Source organism: Symphalangus syndactylus, chromosome 3, assembly GCF_028878055.3.
Source record: "Symphalangus syndactylus isolate Jambi chromosome 3, NHGRI_mSymSyn1-v2.1_pri, whole genome shotgun sequence".
Lineage (NCBI taxonomy): Eukaryota > Metazoa > Chordata > Mammalia > Primates > Hylobatidae > Symphalangus > Symphalangus syndactylus.
In genome coordinates this window covers 94,432,882-94,457,728 of record NC_072425.2, presented here as the reverse complement: position 1 = coordinate 94,457,728, position 24,847 = coordinate 94,432,882, and the positions used below count along the sequence as shown (strand labels likewise).

Genomic DNA, 24,847 nt, shown 5'->3' with positions numbered 1-24,847 from the left:
GAATGAAAAGAGCCACTACTTTATAAGGTTTTAGTAATAGCTACATTAAATATTTTTCTGCTGCGCTGTTAGCTGTTAGCAGTGCACATAGTAGAAGCTCAATAGAGGTCAATAATTTTGTTATTTCAACTTTCAGTGAAACTCGAAGTAGTCTGGAAAAGCTGACCCAACATGAGCCAGTAATTTCCTCACTTACCAAATGTTGTAACCAGTCCCCTGTACAGAGCTGTCATTGACCAACCTCTTCAGCTTTTCAAGTATTCTTATCTTTTTCTTATTTATGAGTGCCTAACCCCAGGAGTATTTGTGGTGGTCTGACTCTGACAGATCAGAGCTTCACAGACATTCCTGATTTCTCTAGTGCCAACCATCGAGACCAGTGAACAACCAGTACCACATGTCTAACAGAAAACTGGTCTAGTCTGACAAGTTTTAGCAAGTGAGGTAATGCACAGACTTAACCAATCTGTAATAGTTCCTGACACTTGGGTCCAAGAACAGTAACGCAAAGGCCTCACGTTGAATTTCTAACCAGAGTCATGCACCCTGGAAGCAAATATTTTTCTTACTGTGGGATCGGCCTTAATTATACATGTTACTATTGCTCCTACTGAATACATGAATATATTTCAGGTTCATTCTGAGAAAGGGTATGTTTAGAAGCCACTTTATTTTTCATTCTAGGCCGTAGACATATTTGAAAATTAGTTGTTTTAAAATGCATTTTGCCTGATTTGATTCAAACTTTTGCTTCTGCAATAATTATTTGTAAATTTTTTAATAGTTAAATTTTTTTTCAGGTTAATGTAATATACTTTCACTTTTCAACAGCTGATTTTTCTCTTAACTATAAGATTTATGAAATGATATAAATGAAGAAAAAATAAAAAACAAGTATGTTACCTGCACTTTGATTGGTTCAAATGTATTAATGGGATGTGTTAAGCCATATACAACTTTTTCATTTTCTGCTTCAAATGTCCCTGGAAGATAAATATTAAGGATATGAGATTTGGCTTCCTATAAAGTGAAGGAGCTGATTTAATTTTTTGATTTTAATATATTTTACTTACCAAAAATTCTATCCCAAATAATAAGAACACCAGCATAATTTTTGTCTATGCAATAACGATTTCTGCCTATGAGACAAAATATTAGAAAATATTTTTTTCAGAAAAATAGTTATGCTTTTTGACATACTTTCATCTTGTTTTTAGAATATATTCATAAAATTCAGATTTAAATAAGGTTATAATTTCCCTGGGAATGTCTTCTCATTTACATCAGATTTTATTCTCTAATAATGGAATTTTTATTTTTATTTTTCAATTAATTATACTAAAAAGGGGAAGTGTTTTCTTAAAGCTATATGTAAGCTTTCTTGTCAATTTTTCAGTATAAAAATTGAATAAATGTAAATAATTTTTTCAGGACCATTAAAGAATAAAAATTAAGAATTAAATGATACCAAAAATTATAAATGAGAAATAAAATAAGGAAACGATGTATGTAAATGTGTCTTTATTTTAAATTTTTGATGGGATGTCTATCCTTTTTAACTGCATCTGTTTCAGGAAGGAAATTTTCTACTTAGAGTGACACCTGACTAGTTTTTTTAAGATCATAAAAGCCATAGTAAAAAATAAACTACCCTTAATCAAAACTCATATATTTTTCCTGCTGCTAAATGATTATAAGGCAAATAGCTGGTCATTATTTCATATTTTTATAAAACTTAAGTAGACATGATGATATCCACATGACTGTAAATCTAAAGAAAAAGAATAATTAATTAACCAAGCCACTACCCCAAGAAACTCAACTATCCTGTGTTCCCATTCCTTTGCATAGTTTCCATGCATGCAACCACACATTTGAATGCACGGATACAAGGAAAAATCTCCCATAGTGTAAAAGTAGAGAGAGATTGGCTGAACAGATGCAGACACCGTTGCTATATACATGGTTTAAATAATGGTTCTGAATTAGTAGGGAAGCATTTTGCCCCTTAAGGAACATTTGGCAATTTCTGGAGACATTGTTGGTAGCCACACCTGGGAGGGGATACTAATGACATTTAATGGTTAGAGGCCAGTGAGGTTGCTAAATTTCCTACAGTGCACAGAACATCCTCCACAACAAAGAAGTATCTGTCCCAAAATGTCAATAGTGCTGACCTTGGGAAATCCTGATATAAGCAGGCCTGGGCATGGGAAAATGAAGTAAGAGGAAGTAGCAACTGTTTCATTTTGTAATGTGGACTTGTTCTTCTCGACTTCTTATATTTCTTTTTATTTTTTAATTTAATTTTTTTTTGAAGGGATTATGTCCCAGTAAACCATCTAAATTAAAAAACATTGAAAGTCAAAAATGCTTTTAGGCTGGGTGCAGTGACTCAGGCCTGTAATCCCAGCACTTTGGGAGGCCAAGGCGGGCAGATCACGAGGTCAGGAGTTTGAGACCAGCCTGACCAACATGGTGAAACTCCATCTCTACTAAAAATACAAAAATTAGCTAGGCATGGTGACTGGCGCCTGTAATCCCAGTTACTTTGGAGGCTGAGGCAGAAGAATCGCTTGAACCCGGGAGGCGGAGGTTGCAGTGAGCCCAGATCGCGCCACTGCACTCCAGCCTGGGCGAGCGACAGAACGAGACTCCGTCTCAAAAAAAAAAAAAAAGCTTTTAAATACGCCTAATCTACTGAACATCATAGCCTCGCCTAGCCTGCCTTAAATGCACTCAAAGCACTTACATCAGCCTGCAGTCCTAGACAAAAATCATGTAATACAAAGGCTATTTCATAAGAAAGTGTTGAATATCTCACATGGTTTATGGAATACGGTACCGAAAGTAAAAAATAGAACGGCAATGTGGGTTCTCGAGGTATGGTTTCTACTGAACACGGATCACATTTGCATCATTGTGAAAGTCGAAGAATTAGAAGTCGAACCATCATAACTCAGGGACTTTCTGTCCTCCCTGGAGTTGGAGAATGACTGTTCAGTTTGGAAGAGGAAACCGCCTGTGCCCTCTGATCTGGCCTCTCTCCTTCTGTGGAAGCCTGTGCTTCTACTCGGCTCCCTGCCATAAAGATAGGGACCTGCCCTTCTTGGGAAGGCAGGGATTCAGGGTTGCTGAGGAAGACTGGAAACTTATAAAAACAAAACAATAGCATTTACTTATGTATTTATTTTACTGGCTTCCTTCTCTCAGTATTGTTTGTGAGATTTATTCATGCCGTTGCCTGTAGCAATGGTTTGGGCATTTTCATTGTTATATCCTTCTCCATTACCTGTATAATATAAAATTTATCTATTCTACTGCTGAAAAACATTTGAATTCTATTTTTTCTATCACAAATAATGATGATATGCACATTGCTATATAGGGCTTGGGGTACACAATGTAAACATTTTTGTTGTTACTTAAGTTGGTGTCTTTAAACCTTAGGCACTCGCCACTTGGGATTTTCTCCTTGTCAGGGAAACGCAGCTTATACTGAGATTGTTCAAGGCCTTAGGCAGGAAGGTGAAGTGTTGTTTATTGGGCTCTCCTTAAATCAAAAGTTTTCAAGACCACTAACTCTCTGACTATAGATAGGAAATACCTTCAGCACTGGGTCAAGGAGTAGCCTTTGACAGAATCCTTTAAAACATAAAATGGGTATTTCCTCAGCTGGTTAACTCATTTTCTACTACAGTGAAGCTAAGATTTAGGTAGAAAGAAAAATCCAAAAGTCAGATAGATAAATCCCCCTACCCCACCACACCCCACCAGTTCATACTTTGGAGATGAGGCTTGTACCAAAGAAGACAGAAAAGAAGAAACTACATTTATTTGTAAAATGTGTGCTGACTATATTGGGAAACTGTGATTAAATGAAGTTAAGGAAAATAATAATGCGATTTTTAAAGAAATGAAGAAGAAAAGAGAGAAGAAATAGAACTTCCTTACCATGATGAACCCTATGATGGCTAGGAGTATTAAGAATCAGTTCCAAAGGACCAAGGTTATTGATGACCTGTTTAAAACAGAAAGAATATTTATACATATAGTTATCATTAAACGTGTATTAGTATATAAATACATTAGAAGCTCACATAAATTAAGAGATATTGCAAGTTTCAGGGTTGGTATCAGAGAGTGGAAAAAAGTTCCTCTGAAATCTGGAATTCATATAAAGACAACAGTAATCTCAAAACTCTATTCTGAGAGGCAGCATGGTGAGTACGGTGTCATGGTTAAGAGCTAGACGACTTTCAGTTCAGCTCCAAGAACCTCCACTTACTACTGTGTGATCCTCGGGAAATGACTAGGTTTTCATATCTCAATTTTCTCATCTTTAAAATGGAAATAGTAACATATCTACATAATAATGTTGTTCTGAGGATTATGAATGTTACTGTATTACACACCACTATCACCAAGGCACATTTCCCTAAGATTTCACGTTGCATTATAGTTTTTGCCTTCCAACTAGAGCTTTATTTATGGGAGCAGGGTATAACTAGGAGAGTGAAAACACTGTTATGATCTCTGGAGTTGTTTCACCCTGCAAATCAGCCATGCAGCAACGACCATTGCATCAGTAATCTACTGCGTTAAGGTGATCCTACTTATTCAAATAGAATCCTAAATCATCTCTTACCTTTAGAGGCATCGTCTATCATTACATCTTAGAGGCACAATTCAAAGTCAAATATGTAAAAGGGCCTTTTTTCACAATTAAAGTTACTTTAATATCTAGTGCCTAATTCTCACATTCCTTAGTAAGAATTCCCTAGTTCTGAGTTTATAAATTCTAAAAATCATAGAAACCAGGTAGGTGTCATGAAAAAAGTACAGCAGCCCAGATGTAAGACATTTGGTATGTTATATGAATAATATTGGACAATTTGAGATCTTCCACCAACCATGGCAGATATCAAGATATTTTGCTTTTCTTTATTCACAATCTAAACTGATTTATTAGAGCCTACCAATGACAAAAATCAATACATTGTCATGATATTTTAAGACATGACTCACTTTTAGGGTTAGCTTCCGTTTGGAGGACATATGAGGAATAAAGAAATGAGTTAAATGATGCTAAAGGGCAAAATAGTCACTGACAATTATGACATTGATATGAATTTGATAAGTCAGTGTTGCGGGAAGAAATAGAGATGGGACTGCTTAAGATAAAAAATATTTAAGATACATAACTAAATTTAAGGTGTGCACCTTTAGATATTGATTTGAACAAACCTAACTTTTATAAAAGACATTTTATAGACAATAAAGAAAAATTTATTATAAACAGGGTATTAATAGGAAAAAATATTTTCATTGGGAGTTATAATGGCATTATCATTTTGTTAGAAAATGCATTTGTTTAGCGTTGTATAACTGAAATATACACGACAGTGGATCCAGATTTTGCTATGAAATATTTTGGCAATGAAAAAACAAAGAAACAAAGGACAACTGATGCAAATGAATCAAAATCTTGAGTTTTGAAACAAAATGATGACGATATATAAATTTATTCTGTTATTCTAATTTTACAAATGTTTGAAAAAATTTAAGTTCAAAATTTAAACAGAACTGCTAGTAACGTCCATAAGTCCTCACTAATCCAATTGAAAATAATTTAAATTGCCTAAGTCTCTGACATATCTCTAATTCAAAACTCTTTATCTAGCAGGGTTTGTTTTTTGGCAATCTGGCATTAAAACACCCAATTTACAGTTGCTCAATAAATGTGAATAGGTGGGGTGACCACATCCTCAGCTTGTGGCATCACGTACCCTCTTAAAATGGAAGCTGTGGCAATGTTGCCACATGTCAATGCGGATCCTTCTCTGTGACAGAAGCCATCATCATCATCTCCCTGTTAGGCACATTGTTTACCCACCTGAAAGAGTTCTTGTCGCTCTCCCCGTTGCCCAGCTGCTAAGGGATTTCCACTTTCCATTTCAAAACGGACAGAAATATTTGCATACAGAAGACTGTATACCTTGTTTTATATGTCAATTTAGCCCTCGTCCAGAATTGGTGGGTTCTTAGCCTCGCTGACTTCAAGAACGAGGTCCCGCGGACCCTCGCGGTGAGTGCTACAGTTCTTAAGGGCAGCTCGTCCGGAGTTGTTCCTTCCGACGTGTCTGGAGTTTCTTCCTCCAGGTGGGTTCCAGGTCTCGCTGGCTTCAGGAGTACAGCTGCAGATCTTTGCAGTGAGTGTTACAGTTCATAAAAGTGGCTCGTCCTGAGTTTCGTGGGTTCAAGTAATCTTGCTAGCTTGAAAAGTGAAGCTGCACACCTTCCCGGTGGGCATTACAGCTCATAAACGCAGCAGGGACCCAAAGAACGAGCAACAGCAGTATATATACCGCAAAAAGCAAAACAACAAAGCTCACACAACGCGGAAAAGGACTTCAGCAGGCTGCAGCTGCTTGCTCCGGTCGCCTGCTTTTATTCCCTTATCCGGCGCCACCCCCCCCATCCTGCTGATTGGTCCATTTTACAGAGAGCTGATTGGTCCATTTTACAGAGAGCTGATTGGTCCATCTTACAGGGAGCTGATTGGTCCGTTTTACAGAGAGCTGATTGGTCCATTTTTATAGAGTGCTGAGTGGTGCGTTTATAAACCTTTAGCTAGACACTGAGTGCTGATTAGTGCGTTTGGAATCCTTTAGCTAGACAGAAATGTTCTCCAAGTCCCCCCACCTGATTAGCTAGCGACTGAGCGCTAATTGGTGTGTATTTACAAACGTTTAGCTAGACATAGACTGCTGATTGGTGCGTTTACAATCCTTTAGCTACACAAAAGTTCTCCAAGTCCCCACCGGTCCCAGAAGCTCCTGGCTTCACCTCTCACTGGCACCCGCCAGGGAACTTTGCGGCACCTATCCTGGGTACTTCCGCAGCCCAGAGGGAGCTCTCCCAGACAACCAAGGGGAAAAGAGGGGAAGCGAGGAAGAGACGCAGACCCGCCATCGTGGCCTACGACCCCGCGAAGAGGGAACGGCGGTCCGCGCATGGGACCCAGACACTGATCAAGCCCAGCAGGCGCCGGCTGGCCGCGCCTAGTTCGGGGCCCACCGAACCCTCACCCACCCGGAATCCGCGCCGGCCCGCGAGCGCCTCGCGCAGCCCCGGCTCCCGCACCTTTCTCGCCCTCCACACCTCCCCGGAAGCAGAGGGAGCCGGCTCCGGCCTCGGCCAGCCCCACTGAGGGGCCCCCACAGCGCAGCGGCGGGCTGAAGGGCTCCTCGAGCGCGGCCAGAGCAGACGCCGAGGCCAAGAAGACGCCGAGAGCCAGCAGGGGCTGCTAGCACGTTGTTACCTCTCACTACCTACCTTCCTTTCCTCCTTCCTTCTTTCTTCATCCCTTCTTCCTTTTCTCCCCACCTCTCCCTCTCTGTCTTTCTCTTTTTTCTAATCTGGGGTGCTATCCACTATTTTTAAAGTTATTTCCATGAGAGATATATTTTGACCTCCAAACAGCAGAACTTTTGATTAATTCATACAATGGAGCTCGTTTATACACCAAAGATTATCTGTATTTTTAATTTCAGGTGTTTCAAATACTGTGAATATATAGCTCTTATAAGAGAATACATTCCTATGAAGTAAAGCATACACTGTTAATAACCAAGAATTGGGAAGAAGGTACAGATAAATAACCCTGTATTTTATTGGACTACATTGCTTTCTACTTGGTGAAAAACTGTTTGTTAAGAAAAATGGTGAAGAGTAGAGAACAAGGAAGTGGGGATCCTCAGCAGTCAGGACATTGAAATCTGATGCCTTGGTTGGGTTTTGTATCTACGACAGAGAACCAGATGGGAAAGGAGAAAACCATTTTACCCTTGTTTGTCTCTTTGGTGCCTAACATGTGTTACAAAAACAAACAACAAATGTGGGTGGAGAGGACTACACTGACCAGCTTCTGCTCCCCAGATGCATTTCTGATCCTAGGCCCTGGCGTGTGTGCAGCCAGATGTAAAGCCACACAAATGGTGAGTGCATGCAGATGATTGGAGCCTTGGCTGACTGCACTATTTTTTTTTAATGTCAAGCTCTTTATTGCAGTGAAAATCTTTTGCTCCTGCAGGCGAAAGCACGGTGATATCAATATTGAAAGTTCGTTTTTAAAAAAATAGTTAAAAGCCAAGTACAACACAGTCAACCACAGATAAAATTTCCTGGTAGTGCCTATGAGTACCTTGGAGCTGGGGAAGACCACCTCTGAGTGAGAAATGATTCATCATTCCGACAGCCCAGTCAGAACCTCTCATGTAAAAAACTCTTCCAATTCAAAGTCATGGAGAATTCATTAATATTTAATAAGGGTTGAGCATAACGACTTAATTATCGCCTATTTTTTGCAAATTCAGGCATTTGGCAATTCGACAACATCTAGCTTTGAATCACTTCCTGAAAATATGTTACTCTGGGAATAATTGTAGCAATTCTCATTTTTAGAAGTTATTTGTGTTAATTTTTTAGACATAGATGGGTTTATTTAAATTATCAAATCTTAGGACATACAGAGGGCTTCAATATAACATAGTCCAATACTTCATTCTTTAAAAATACCCATAAAACTGAAACTCAGAGAGGTTAAACTACTAGTTTAAGTTTAATTAGCTTGGAATAAGCCCTAAAGCCTTTCCGATTTCAGCTCATGAATCTTTCTACTTATCTATTACACTGTTTTTAAGACATACAGCAATTTTCCATTGAATAAAAATAATTTAAACTTTTAGAACTTTAATAGAAAATGATAATTCCTTTTGTATTTCATATTAGTTAAAATGATGCCAGGTATTTATAAAGATCCCAGGGATTTCAGCTTCTAAACCTCCCCATATGGTATTTTAGGAATTTTTGCTGCCCCTTTGGTCTCTGAAGCAATGCTCTTTGTATTCTGTAACTTGTTTTTTCTTGATCTTATAACTTGAGAACTATGGATGCCTAGAAGGGCCGTGAAGGGGTTCAGAGAGTCAGGAAAACCCTGAAGTTTTAGATGAAATTTTATAAATAAGCACCTAAGGTATTTTTCTGGGGAGAAATTCTAGAATTTCTATTATATACTGAAAAGGAAACATGAGTTCGTAAAGCTTTAAGAGCCAATGTCCTAAACAGAGTTGACTAGGTTATTTCCTTTGCCTTTCTTAGTTACATTGTGTTGTCAGTTTACAGATCAGTAAAACCTGAGTGCTAATTTCTCACCCAAACTTCACAGAAACTTAAAACATTTTTGGGGGCACATTTCTTAAAATTGTTAAATTTTTCAGACTATTTCTTAAGCTATTTTATTTGTATAGTAACAAATTATAAATATATAAATAATACAAATAACAATTTTGTAACAGTAAGCTCCATGATGATTCACTTTCATTCAACAAAAATGCTCTGGACAATTTCTTGGAATGATCACAAACTCCTCATTTCTTCCTCTCCAATCTCTGGTGAAAGTGGGGAAGAAGAGTTAAATATAAAAGCAAGAGAAGAGGGAGCCATGAGACCATCGTTATCTCATTATGTCATTTCCCCTGACCAAAAATAAAATGAAGCCAAATAAAAAGACTCCTTGTAATGAACCAATGTCCAAAACTTTCAGAGTCCAAAGCTGTTCACATTCTTTCTGGATAGTGATTTCTAATGTTCTCTTTCTTCTCCGACTAAGACCTTAACCTTCTATCTTAACATTTGGAATCCTGCTTTCTTTTCAAGACCAATTCTCCAAGCACTCTTCTTGATTTTTCCAGTGAGAGTTTGGTTTTCCTTTCTCTGAATGCATATTGAGAGATCATTAATTCTCATGTCTTCCAGTTCTGTGTGCTAGTTACTTGTTTTCATTTCTCATACTATATTACAAGTTTCATGAGGATAAAAATTGTGCCTTACCATTCTCTGTGTCTCTCAGGTCACATACAACATTGCTTACACATCGTGATTGTTTGACAATAGTATATTCAATAGATAAATCCCCCTTACTCCTCTCATACTCATTTCTTTATAGCAGCGGTTCTCAAATTAGGGTGATTACCACCCCCCCAGGCAATTTTGGCAATGTTTGGAGATAATTTTAGTTGTCATAACTGGGAAAAGTGCTACTGGCATCTAGTGAGCAGTGGTGGGTTTAGTGCTGTTAAACATTCCACAATGAATAGGACAAGTCCCCATAATAAGAATTATCTGGTGCAAAATGTCAATAGTGCTGAAGTTGAAGAATTCTGTTTTGTGGGTATGAGTGTCTTTCTGTGCTCCAGACCTTTACTGTTCAGGAGGCAAACACTGTATAATTTCTGTGTTCTAACCTGGGAGTTGGTGAGAGGGATGTCGTAGGGAGTGAGTGTGGTGGTCATTACCAGGACCAGAGGCAAAGCGTGAGTCTGGAGCTCTTGGAGTTTGAAGCCAGGAATGAAAGTCCAAGCATGATCTTTGATCAAGTGAGTTGGGCAAGTTAAGATAAAAAGCTAAAATGAAGGAGCCAAAACAAACAAACAAATAAACAAACAGAACAAACAGAAAATCACAGAGCAAGGAACTGTAAAACTGGATAATGAGGTGATTAAATTCTGGTGATCATTGGCAAGTGAGTGCCATAAATTATTTTTATGTTATCGGAGTTCAGTTTTATGAGAGCTTCAGTTTCAAATGAAAGTAGCCAGAGATGGAAAAGTGATTATGAAATTTCTTTTGAGAATCCTTATGACCCGCCCTACCCTGCACTCACACATTAAGTTGAGTAATGTAGAGACCTAAAAGGTTAATGAAACTCCCATTGTATCTAGCTGACCAGTCTGAAATAATTTTCCTATGGAAATTGATAACCTATCTACATGTGATAAATTAATTAAACGCTTACTCTAATCACAATTTTTTTCATGATACAATTTTCAGAAGTTTTCTCACTACCTTACATTACCTAAAAAATGTAATTCTGTGTCTTGTGTGTTTCCCATTTAAATTGAAAAATACTTTAGAGCTGAATTCTACAAAGCATCAAAATAAATATTCTAAATAAATGTCCTGTCTGAAATTATTTTGTATACAGTTAACTTATTCCATTCTATATAATTCATAATTATTTATCTTGATTCATTTGATTGGCAAACATTGACTAGTTAGATTTTTGTGGCTTGGTTAAAAGTAGAGATGCAATTAACTGGTGATTTTAGTTAGAGAACAAGACTTATCTTCATCAAAAATATTCAGTTTGTTCAAAACAAATTATTTTGTTTGTTTGAATTGCTTGGAAATTTGCCTCCTCTTACCTCATTCTGACTATTGAGGTTGGAGAAGAGACTTTCTAAATATTGGGAATGTCACATAATATTTCTATTATTCAATTTTTACATCTGCAAATGGATACTAAAATACTAGAATGTGTTATTGAAAAGTCATAGGAATATTTATAACCACTTACTTTTCAGAAAGAAGGCATGCATCTATGGTTAATTGTAAAGTTCATCCCAAATAAAAGATGCTTACAAATATTTATGATTCTTATCTGAGAGGGAAAAATCATAATAGGGAAAATATATCCTAAAAAGCATGAGTTTTACAGAACCCTCTTTATAAACATGCATGTGCAAAATGATATGCTAAATGCTGAGGAATGACTGGGTTTGGGTGAAGTGAAATGAAATCTCCATAGCAGGATAAATGTCTGCATTTAGATGAGCATAGGTTAGAGTGACAACATTGATTATAACTAGCCAAGACTTTTCGTTACAGCGTCATGCATGAATGATGTTCCAGCGGAGCCCAGACCACTGTGGGTCTCCTTAATCACTGCCGTCAGTATTTAAGGGAAATACTAAGCCAGCTTCTCATACATTTATTATCTGATATGAAAATCTTTGTCATGTTAGATTCAGCTGAGAAAGATATGCTTAAAATGAAGTTTGAAAATGACAATTTTTAAAGATTAATTTTCAGGTAAATTGGTGACGATTCAGTGTAAGCCAAGTCTAAAATTAAATGAACTAATATGTACGCCATAATTACTTGGCTTTTTCCTGGCCAATGTTCTTCTCCCATACCTCACTTCTGTTCCTCCTCCTCCTCTTTTATTTTTTTCTCTCTCTTCTTCTTCTCTTTTTGTTCATTTATTCTTTCATCTATCTATCTGTATCCATCTATCTTATCTATCTAAACGTGTGTGTGCATATGTACAAAAATTTATTTGGAAAGATCTTTATAAATATTCACTATAGGCTCACGCATACTTATCTAAAAAGTGTGTAGTAATAAATATTTCTGTGTTCCTTCAATAGGATATTCCCATATTTATTCTCATTTGCAGATGGAAAACCTGAAGGGCACAAATATTATGTATTATAGTCATATATTTAAACTTATTAAGTATATTTATCATATGTACTAAATATTAAATATATATTCAAATGCTGAACAATTACTGTCTTAAGTACCAAACTACCAATAAGTGTTTTCTATCAACACTACCAATAATCTATTTCAGAGCATTAAAACCTGTACTTATAAATTCTTATCAGAATCTCTTACTCAAAGCTATTTGCATAACAAGAGAGCAAGAAGTCTCTTGTCAGCCAGTTCATTTATTCTGCAAATATTTATTGAGTTTCTAGGGACTTCACTAGGTTTTAAAAGGAAAAAGAAATGTAATACACAAGCATTGCCTGCAGGAAATTTACACTCCAATGGACCTTTCAATGGAAAGTTTAAACTATATCAGAAAAAAAAGATTTTACAAACAAATTACCTTTTCCACATAATTTTGTTTTCTCTTGGGACTGATGAAAAAAATCACTCATTTTTCTTTATTTTTCAATTACTATTTCACAGTAGAGATATTTGAATTTATAATCAATTTGAACTTATAATTGGCAAAAGCATTGTCTAATAAGAAGCAAAATGAGTTCCCTTTCCAAGTCTCAAGCTGAAAATTACTTTTAGTGTAAATGTGTGCTTTTATTTAGTTTCCTGTAGTGCAGCTTTGCAAATACTCTCATTGGTTATTCCTGAAGAGAGTTTAGATTATTCTTTCTTGCTCCTAAATTTCTTCAACTGATTGTACAGAAATTAAAAGAATCTGTATGGGTTTCATTTACTCTCTGCTTATTTATTGAGTACAAGGTACTGCAGTACGATCTTTCAAGAGGTCATAGAGTGAAACAATGGAAATTACATTTTAATGTCTACTAATTATCTATTTATTAATTTAAAGGTAGAATAAATGACGTCAGCATTTATTGTTTGAATATACATAAAAATATGCTTTTATACTATCAATAAAGTCTACAGCAATTCTCATTTAAAGTTTTAGAAAAAGAATAAAATCCATGAACACTGTAAGTCAACATATTAAAATAGTTTCTTGTTCTGAATTAGTTGATCTTTAAACACTTATTGTTTTACTTGTTACAAGCTTAATCAACTTGAACGTTTATGGATACATTTATATTATAGAGCATCTGGTGATGAAATGTAAAAATAAAATCTTAATTACTTCTTCCACTATTTCTGCTGTGTTAATTCAAGACAACCACACAAGTATTTAGACAGATGGTAGTGGCGGCCATATTAGCCTCTGATTTATCTACAGGGAAGGAAGAGAAAGCAGAACTCTTACGATATGTGCTTGTCTGCCTAGTTTCACACTTTGAAATGCTGGACAAATGCTGATTTATTCACGGCCAAATGTTTTCCTGTTTGATTAGGCAGTTTTCTACTTCAGTAAGCATGTAATATGGAGGTAGCTGAATTTCCACACTAAAGAGTGAAAAAACAATATTTATAGTTTGGAAATAAAACAATCTGGAGGAATCAGGACTGTTGGGATCATAAAGAGCTTCATAGGGAGTAAATTTCTGATGAATCCATACCACAGGGATAAAGAGTTAAAGGCTTAGTTTTAATGAAGAATGGGACTAGGTTATGTTTATACAATAAACAAAAGTTTTAAAGGACTGCGTTTATAATAAATTATCTTGAAGGCTGATTCTTGTCACTTATGATTACATTATTCCTCAAGCAAAAAGACAAGAGCAGGACAAGCTAGCATTTTATTTGAATTTGTTTCAGCATATCTTTTGAATAACACTTTTGGTTTCTAATTGGAAAAATGAATACAAGTAACTGTTAAACAAGTTCCCTCATAGGAGAATAAGTTATTTTGTTATTTTTAAACAACCTGGAGTAAATTTACAGAAGAAAAACTGGAAACATTTATAGGTTTAACCATCTCAAACTTCATTCTTATGTAACATCATTTTATATTTACAGATTTAGGCATCCAGTGATAAATGGAATCATGGTAGTATGAGTAATAATAACATTATTTGAAAAGAAGGCAACTGAAAAACTGAAAGGTTAAGCAATCCATGTCCAAACCTCCAATCTACAGTCTTATGGTACAAGCTCCATACTTTTGACTCTTTCTAAAACTCACTGTATTGTGACTGCCATTATGATCATATTCCCAATTTCAGGTGTGACTTCTACTGATTAGTCAACAAATATTAATTGATTGCCAACCGACTATGTGCCTGACATCATCTGGGCATTAGATACTTTAGTAAACAAAGCAAACACGAATCTACATTTTAGCTTCCATTCTCAAATGTTAGATGTCTTTGTCATCTATTATAAACTTTTATCTGTTAACAAATATTTCAGATACTAATATTTTAAAGTCAAATATTATATTATACATTCTCAAACACTAGATTAGAATCTATAAGGACTTACATGTCTTAAGTTCATTTGCCCTGTCATTTCCATTTGCATAGCTTCCTGCTAAGGACAAGCTATCTTACTAAAGCATATCCCTTCCCTTGTCCTCTTAGGGATTAAAAATATATATTATTAATACATCCATTCTGACTCAGGTCTTTCCTATGAGTACATTCTTCTTGTTGCTTTCTCTGCCTCCTGCCAATAAACAAACATTGTAGACAATCTACTTAACACAATCAGTGCATTCATTCATTAAAAAGATGTTTGCTGGTGGTGATCTAAGCTTTACACACTGGGAAAACAAAAATTAATACAACATAGTTATTATCCTCAAGAAGTTTACTGTCAGCTTCTACGTTCATGATGCTCAAAATTTATTCCATTTACATTCAGTCTAATGCTTGTTCAAAATGCAAATTCCTACCTTCGCTCACCAGAGATTTATTTTATGTAGTTCTTGGAAGGGAGCAATCATTCTGTATCTTGATAAGCACTCACATTATTCTGATGCATGCAGGTGACCCTACCCTTGCTTCAATTCTAGTTCGGACTTTATGAACCAATTCTAAAATGTAGTCATTTGGCTTTTTCAAAATAAGTACTATTCATTGAAAACATATTATGTTCCAAACTATGAGCTTTACATTTGTTATTTCATTAATCCACATAACATTCTTATGGGTATGATTACTGTTACTTAACAGATTTGGAAGCAAGGTCAGAGAATCTAAATAAGATTAGTAAATAGTCATATTCATTCATTCATTCAAAAAACACTATCTTTTAGGTTCTGAGAACAAAGTAGTAAACAAGCTGGACAAATGCCTAATTAAGCTAAAATAGGACAGATTTCTCTTTGATTTCAAAATGTATAAAATTATTCATTATGTCATACTACTCTCTTATCCCTGAAATGTTCTCTTCTTCAATTTGGCAAATTAATTTCCATCGTGTTCCTTGTGTCTAAGAGCTTAAATTCAAATCCTTTCACAACAGACATTTTTTAATAAAGATTCATGAAATTTTAGACAGTCCAGCTTCAGGTAGCTCAGTAAAACTCTTCCAACTTTGGTTCTTTATTTTCTGTTGGGAAAGACTCACTACAACTCAGCAGATTCTCAAAGGAGGGTGTGATCCTAAAATTGTTAGTGACAAGGGTGCCAGTTCAGGTCAGAAGACTCGAAAGGCCCCTTTGTTTGGAATACACATACATATATATATATATACACTTATATGTATCTTTCATTATATTTGCATAAACACTAGAAATGCATACATGAATAAGCAAGGGGGTGATGAATTATCTGAAAAGGTAACTATAGAATAGAAGGAAAGACTATTTTACAGAGAACAAGAAATGTATAGGATTTCCATTAAAGATGGGCAACAAGACAGAACAAGAAGCCAAAGGTGACATCAATATTTGATCTTGATGTTGACTTCAGAGAAATGGAAGCAAAGTAGAAGAGTAGATGATTTAAGGTGATAAAAGTCATAATAAAATACATTTTAGATATGCAGATTCAGGGTAGTAGCAAATATTTCTAAGAATATGTGAAGTAAGGTATTGGAAACATTGATTTGAAACCCATAAGCATCTTCATTAATATTTAACACGTAATAATTATCAACAATCAATAGAATTTTTTATTTAAATACAATGCTTATTAAAATTTATGTGTGTGTATATTTGTATGTGAAATATGTTTACATATACACACAAACACAGTAACATAATAAATGAGAAACTTTTTTGCTATCATGGAATTCGGAGAATAATGAGAGAGACAGAGAGTTAAGCAACAAATACAACACAGTGGCATAAGAATTAAACTTCACTATTATTATTAATAATTAGATGCTTCCCATATGCAGAAACTAATGTGTTATCTAATTTATGTCTCCAAACAGAGCTCGTGCTCCTAACTCTTAACTACCAATATGGAAATAGAAATACACACAGAGTTAGTGTAAAGAAAAGTACATCGAGCTCTTACTAGGAGGTAAAAGAAAGATGTTGCAGAGGAAGTGGTAATTGGGTTGCGTCATGAAGTATGTTTTAAAAAAGGTTATCACAGAGATAACATGTGCAAATACAGATAACCCGCAAGTATTTCAGGAAGCAAATAGCAGGGCAGTTTAGCTGTACTGGCTGACTTACGGGATGGGATGGAAATTGTAAACAAGAGTCATTTTCTAAGAGCCCTGAAATCTATTAATGAATTTAAGGGTTTTGATTTTATCTTGGGGACAAGAGAAAGTCATTTAAGAATTTTTTTCTCATGTTAGGAGTACCCTAATATTATTTGGGTTCTAAAATAATCATCACAATTGTTGTATGAAAATATATAGGAGAGGGCAGAGTGTGTAGGTGTAAAAAAACCAGAATTCTATTGTAACTATCTATGTAACTGATGAAGGATTATAAATTCAGGTAGGGCAATACAGATGGAAAGGGCAAGAGGTATTAACGAACTATTTAGGAGGACAACTCAACCAGTGTATAATGAATGTTTTAAGAGTGAATGGCTGTGTTATTAACAACTATGCCAGAAAAAATAGGTACACATTGGGGCTGTTTCAAGCAAGCTGAGACATATGACACCGTAGCTGTAAGAGATGTAAAATCAGTGATATAGGATTTCAGAGGAGGAAAGGAGAGAGAATTGTTTACCAGGCTTTGAATCATGGTTCTGCTACTAACTAACTGCAACAACAGTAGGCAAGTTACATAACCTCTGTATAGTTGTTTCCTCACTTTGAGTAGGGACCACGGGTTGTGTGATAATTAAATAAGTAAATACATGTAAAATATTTAGCATAATGACTAACACATGGTCTGAACTGTATAGTGGTTTGTTCTTAACAGGGGACACATTTTCTGGGGAAGGGAGAATTTGAGTTGGGCCTTGAAGAATGTATGGAATACTAGGATATGGAAAATATGAAAAGAAGAGAAAATGCAAAGATTGGGTATTAGATGAATTTGAGAAACGGAAAATGGCCCAGTTTTATTGAGCTGCACAGTATGGAAAGTAATGAGACATAGACCAGGAGATACAGATGGAAGGCGGTACACAAAGAACATGAAATGAAAGGAATTTAGACTTTATTCAGTAAGAAATAGAACATCACTGAAGTATTTTCATCAGGGCTGGCCTCTGAAAATAGGTTAGATTTTAAGATGGGGGATGTAAATTGTGAGTAAAGTATACACAGTTATTTGGTACAGGAAGAATTACAACTGATCTTGGCCTTAGCCAATGACCTTGATCTTTTAACTCTACCATATCAGTTCTTTATGAACTCTGCTGCCACCCGCCAGGGTCTAACGAGTGAAATGCAGATAAATGTATTGTTTGAGGGAAAAGTGTGACAAGTGAATGAAGTATGGTCAAAATTTATCTCCCATGCATGCTGTGTCGCCTTATATAAATCATAGAATATCAACGTTCTTAGCCTTAAAAGGAAGGAGGTTTGATCACAGAGTTTGATGAATATAAAAAAATTAATTTTCTGACTTTCTATTAAATTTCTGGAATGGTTTCCTGCTGCATATATGTCTACCCATACCCTTAAAATAAAGCCCCATTACTGAATTCATTCTTTACAACCTGTAAAACTTTAATTATCCTTCAGAGATTCAAATTATTTTGTGAGAATTAAATGAGCAATTTTTGCTTGGCACATACTGGATGCTTAATACATGGCGGCTATTTATTACAACATTAAGATCAGAAATGACCATTGTAGAGGGAAACTGCATAGTGTAGTAGATTAGAGCAAAGAATATGGAGTCTGACTACTTTGTACAAACCCCAGGTTTGACACTTACTAATCATATGGCCCAGGGTGAGTTACTTAGTATATTTAATTGGAGGTAATACCACTACAAATTCTAATGAGTTGTTATTGAAAATCTAATGTGAAAATACTTCCTGAAAAATAATGAATACTGGATAGGCTCACAATAAAATAAATAAATAATAAATAAATAAATAATAAATAGAAATGATACTCATTAAATTTTCTTTGGAATATGTCAGTCCAATTATCAGTAACTATAAGTAACTGAGAATTCTTGGGCTAAGAGCACTGTACCTGTGCTTCTAAACTTCAGTCCTTTTAAAATATGTTCTTCAAAATTAGCTACTTCTTCCTGAAGAAAATTATAACTCTTTTTCCACCATTTAACTTTTTTTATTATGTACATAAGACTAGGATACTTAGTCTTATGTATAGTAACAAGATACTACAAGAATAGCAATAGATTCTCACTGTTGTGGTCTGTGGACCACAACAATTGAAATATTTTAAAAAATACGTTGAACTTGTCATATGTAATAATCTGTACATTAATCAGTTTATAGATAAAAAAAAAACAAAAAAACCCTAAGCAATGTACTTTATGATTAGAATCCCAAATTTTTATAGTTAAGAATGCAATTTTTTTCCCTAAAGTAAGTTGGGGATTCATTAATTATTTAAGTCTTAAATTTGATTGCATTTATTTATATTAATAATTCATATTAAATAAAATATCTATTACATTAAAATTATGTCACAAAATGTATGTGAATAATCATGATGGCTAAGAGTGGTTAGTAAGTGATATGCAGTAAAACAGGTATCTAGATTTCAAAAAAGATAAAGTAACAATACTGAAAACACTTTTTAGTAATTTCTATGTGATAAATTACAAGTAAGTAATATCATTTCTATAATGTAAACTGCATCTTTCATTTTGTGGCCTTAGGGATTAAATTGCCTGAGTTCAACTCCAGATTTTATTTGTTACTGTGACTATAAACTTGGGCAGAGTTCTTTACCTTCTTTGCATTCTTGTGCTTAAGTTTCAAGCACTATTTTAATTGTCAGATTGAAACATGAACTACATTTTTTAATCCTCAAAACAATGTATACACTATGGTTGAATGTCCCCTCCAAAACTCATATTGAAACTTATTTGCTACTGTGACAGAGTTAAGAGTTGAGATCTTTAAGATGTGATTAGGTCACAAGGGTTTTGTCTTCATGAATTTATTAATACTATTACTGCCTAAATGGGAGGTGAGTTAGTTATTTGAAGAATGGGTTCCTGATAAAAGGATAAATTTGCACCCTATTTGCTCTCTGTATTGCATGATTGCTTGCCCTCTGCCATGTTATATCTCAGCATGAAGGCCCTCAACAGATGCCAGCACCTTGATCTTGGACTTTGTAGCCTCTAGAACTTTGAGCCAAATAAACTTCTATTATTTATAAATTACCCAGTCTGTGGTATTCTGTTATTGCAATAGAAAACAGACTATGACACTTTGTATTGTTATTATCCTCATTACCCATAGGAGGAAACTGAAGCACAAGAAGGTAAAGGACTCCGTGCAAGTTCATAGGCACAGTTGACAAATAAAATCAGGAGCCAAACTCAGGCACTTTAATCCCAAAGGCCACAAAATAAAAAATGCAGTTTACATTAAAGAAATGATTTACTTATTTGTAATGTAAGTTGTTTTTTAAAAAAGCACGAGATGACTAATTGTGTGTTTACAATATTCATATTAAAGTTTTTATAATCATAGTATATGATATATTAAAAAAATCTCCCAGGCAACATATTTCCTTACACGAAATAAATATTTAATTTGATAACGAAGATGTGCCAACTAGATTAATAAGTCCAATACATTTCCTATCTACACAAATGGTGAAATAACAGCTACAGAAATTTAATATTCACTAAACATGTTTCTCTACAATCATTACTTAAAATTCATATCACAAATAGTATGTATTTTTTCTTTCTTGATGTGTTATTTAAAAGGTAAACAAAATGGAGATAGTTACCTAAAAAATGTATCTTTACACATGACTGGATCTTGAGTAAATTTAATATAATTTTGAAGATTAGATAAATACTCTTAGACTTCCATTAATTTTGGATACTAAAGCGCAATAAGCAAAACACTCTATTATCTGTGTCCTCAGAAGTCAGATCTCCTAAGTCTCTGCTCATCCTGCTACCACTCTATTGCATTTGCTGCTATAGAGTAAAATTCTTCTATTCTTCTCTATATCTGTTAGCTTCTGAAAACTTCTGGTTTCTATTATCTCATTGTACATATTACTTCATAATACTGCTGCACATTTCTTACGCTTTCTCATTTTGCACATTGCATCTTTGCAGCTCTCTTGTACTCTAATTTCTATTGCCCTTTGCTGTTTAGGTCTCTCATAAATATATCTCCAGACAAAAGGACTAATTGGGGCAGTTATCTGAGTATAGAGTGTTGCTGAGAAGAATTTGTTTTCCTGATAGCTTGTCAATTACATCACTGTATGGGCAGTGTATGCACTAGGTTAGGAGTCGTAGACCAAATTTAAGGATACCAAAAGTGACTGGAAATATAAGGGGGAAATCCTAGAAAGGATAGGATTTCCTTTCTAGGAAAGGGAGCCATAATATCTGCATACAAAGTGCCCTCAAAGCCTGGCTGACTCTTAAATTACTCATATGTAGGGCAAGACACTAAGAAACCTGATGAAAAACTCGGAGGTTGAAAAGTTGTAAAATTGCTGAGCAGAGATTTCAATTGCTGTCTGGTGCTAGCAAAAGAGAATTGAGAGTTCAAATCCTGCCAAGTGAGAGGGGCTTTGTAAACACCTCCAGCATTTCATTATTAAAAAAAAAAAAAAAAAAAAAAAAAAAGACAAGGCTTGCCCTAAACTTGAAGATCACCAATGATAAGGAATATGCCCTAAGACTAAAGGCAGTGCCAAAAATCCCCACATATCCTAACAGTGTATAAGTCAAAGTCTCCAAAAATACAGGGTAGTTAGCCAATTATTTCACCACCTCCTAGAATAACAATAAGGTATGGTCAGATGGACAAAACAGAATCTAGAGTCTTTACAACAAATCTGCCATAATGATTTACATATAATATTAACAATAAATTACTAGATGTACAAAGAAAAAATACAAATGCGATTCATATCAAGTAAAATAACAGTCAACTGAAGTAGACCTGAATATGAACCAGATATTGGAATTAACAGACAAGAATTTTTAAATAATTATTACATTTAGGACATAAAGCCAAAATAGTCACAGTAAGTGAAAGAGACTCTCAGCAGAGAAAAAAAACTGTTTATTAAAAAAGCCAAATTCTAGAACATAAATGTATAATATCCAATGTGAGAAATACACTGAATAGATTCAATAGCAGCTTGGAGAAAGTAGGTAAAAGATTAAACAAAATTGAAGACAAATTAATATGTTATTCAATCTGAATACAAGAGAAAGTAAAATCTTAAAAATTACAGAGCATTTCTGATCTCTAAGGTAGTATCATGCAGAATATACATGTAATTGATGTTCCCAGAGGGGAGTAGAAAGAGAAAGGGACAGAAACAATGTTGAAGAAAATCATGACCAGAACCCCTTAACTCCGAATTTGATTTTCAAAGCACATACTTGTAAGCCCCAGATTAATGTTTTTTAAATACCACAGTGGCACATTATAGTCAAACTGCTAACATTTTAAAAGGAAGAGAAAAATTTTGTAAACATCTAGCAATGAAAAGATACATTACCTTCGGTATAACAATGATATGAAAACTGAATTATCAGAAAAAATAAAAGTTTAAAGACAATGAGATAAACTTTTTAAAGTACTGAAAAAATGCGACAAAGGAATGTCCATTAAGAATTCATATTCAGAAAAGTATCTTTCAAAAATTAAGGAAAACATGACATTTTAAGGTAGACAAAGACTGAATAGATTTGTTGCTACAGGTCTGCATTAGAAAAGATGCAAAAGTTATTCAGCCTGAAAAGAAATAATAACGGATGAAAACTTAGGTTAATGGAAAGAATGAAGACTATTAGAAGGTAAACATCTGGGCAAATAAAGAAGATTAACTGTTTTATCTTCTTGATTCCTTTAAATATAACTGACTAATTAAATCTAAAATAATAAAAACAATATTTTGGGATTTATTTATTTATTTATTATTATTTTTTTAGATGGAGTCTCACTCTGTCACCCAGGCTGGAGTGCAGTGGCGTGATCTCGGTTCACTGCAAGCTCTGCCTCCCAGGTTCACGCCATTCTCCTGCCTCAGCCTCCCAAGTAGAAGGGACTACAGGTGCCTGCCACCATGCCTGGCTAATGTTTTTGTATTTTTTTGTAGAGACGGGGTTTCATCATGTTAGCCAGGATGGTCTCAATCTCCTGACCTCGTGATCCACCCACCTCAGCTTCCCAAAGTGCTGGGATTACAGGTGTTAGCCAGTGTACCCAGCCATATTTTGGGATTTATGATGTGAAAGATTAGCATATGTGAGAATGCTAGCTAAAAGGTTGGGAGGGCATACATTGAATTATATTACTATAAAATTCTTACATTTATGATAAGTATTATATTAATTCAAGGTAAGATATGATAGGAATGCATATTTAATCCCTAGAATAGACACACACTCACACACGAAGAGAGGGAGAAGTGGGGAGAGAGAGAGGGAAAACAAGTCAGTAGAGGATGCCTACATTTTACTTTAGCTACTTCTGTCTTATACCATCTAGCTCTTTGCCAGAGCAATAAGGCAAGAAAAAAAATTAGCACAAATATAGGGAAAAAAAAAGAAACAAAACTGTCTTTATTCAAAGACCACAAAATTATGCATGACAAAAATCCTAGAGAAAATTAAATTATTTTACAAATGTGTGAATAATGCATCCTTTAAAGCTATGATAATCAATAAATTGAGGAACTGGCATAAAGGGAAACAAATACATCAATGAAAGTGAGTAGGAGTCTAAAAATAAATCCAAACATATGTGGTCAACTTTTTCTCAACAAGTCATCAAGGACATCTAATGGATTTTTTTAAGTCTCTATAATAAATGGGGCTATAGTTAGTGGTTATGTATGTAGAAATCAGGCATCTTGATTCTACCATATACCATATGTAAAAGTTAATTCAAGAATATCACAGAATAACGGCAAAAGTTAAAACTCTGAAATATTCAAAAGTAATCCTAGAAGACTCTTTCAGAGTTTGTGATAGTCGAAGATTTCTTAGAGAATATTTTAAAAAAACAGTAAAATAAAATACTGAACTTCAAAGTTTAATATTTCTGCTCATGAAAAGTCATCAGTGGCCCAATCTCGGCTCACTTCAAGCTCTGCCTCCCTGGTTCACGCCATCCTCCTGCCTCAGCCTCACGAGTAGCTAGGACTACAGGCGCCCGCCACCATGCCTGGCTAATTTTTTTGAACAGGCTCACTCCTGTAATCCCAGCACTTTGGGAGGCTGACGCAGGCGGATCACAAGGTCAAGAGACCGAGACCATTCTGGCCAACGTGGTGAAACCCCATCTCTACTAAAAATACAAAAATTAGCTAGGCATGGGGGTGCGTGCCTGTAGTCCCAACTACTTGGGAGGTTGAGGGAGAAGAACTGCTTGAACCCAGGAGGTGGAGGTTTCAGGGAGATGAGATGGCGCCACTGTACTCCAGCCTGGCAACAGAGTGAGACTATGTCAAAGAAAAAAAAATACCATTGAATCATTCAGTTCAAATCTTCAATATCGAAGAATTAAGTTATTTATCTGCTACATTTCTCTACTCAAGCATTACATGATATATACATAAACAATGTGATAATAAATTTAAGATAAAACAAAGGTAATAGTGTAATAGTATCATTATACGATTGCTACTGTACTGTGAAAACTCAGCTAACACCCAAATAACACGTGACATCTAAAAAAATACTTAAAACATTCCACAGTTTTAAGTTAAAAACATGTATTAAATAAGAAGGTTTTCTTACTATCTTTAGTGAATTCACAAGAAGAGACTATAACTGAATATGTGCTGCAGAGGCTTTAGATCCGTGAACAATACACAGACAAAAATATAATCACAAAAATTAATCAACAGAGCAGAGTTTCAAGCCAAATGCTTCATAACTTTCAAAAAAAGAGGATGACAATAGACCTTGTTGTTTGTTTTTCTTTTCTTTGTTTCGTTTTTTTTTGGAGGTGGGGAGGGAGTCTCACTCTGTCGCCCAGGCTGGAGTGCAGTGGCATGATCTTAGCTCACTGCAAGCTCCGCCTCCCAG

The 24,847-nt window shown here is 35.1% G+C and overlaps 1 protein-coding gene across 1 annotated transcript in view; it reads right to left on the bottom strand.

The window, feature by feature from the left end:
• Positions 1–24,847, bottom strand: part of AGMO (alkylglycerol monooxygenase) — a 347,698-nt gene that overhangs the window by 178,092 nt on the left and 144,759 nt on the right. Inside the window, exons 6-8 of the mRNA XM_055272539.1 lie at positions 3,955–4,021; positions 1,074–1,139; positions 904–983 (exon numbers count right to left, since the gene is read on the bottom strand). Coding sequence (XP_055128514.1) covers positions 904–983; positions 1,074–1,139; positions 3,955–4,021 — 213 coding nt within the window. The remainder of the gene's footprint in view (positions 1–903; positions 984–1,073; positions 1,140–3,954; positions 4,022–24,847) is intronic.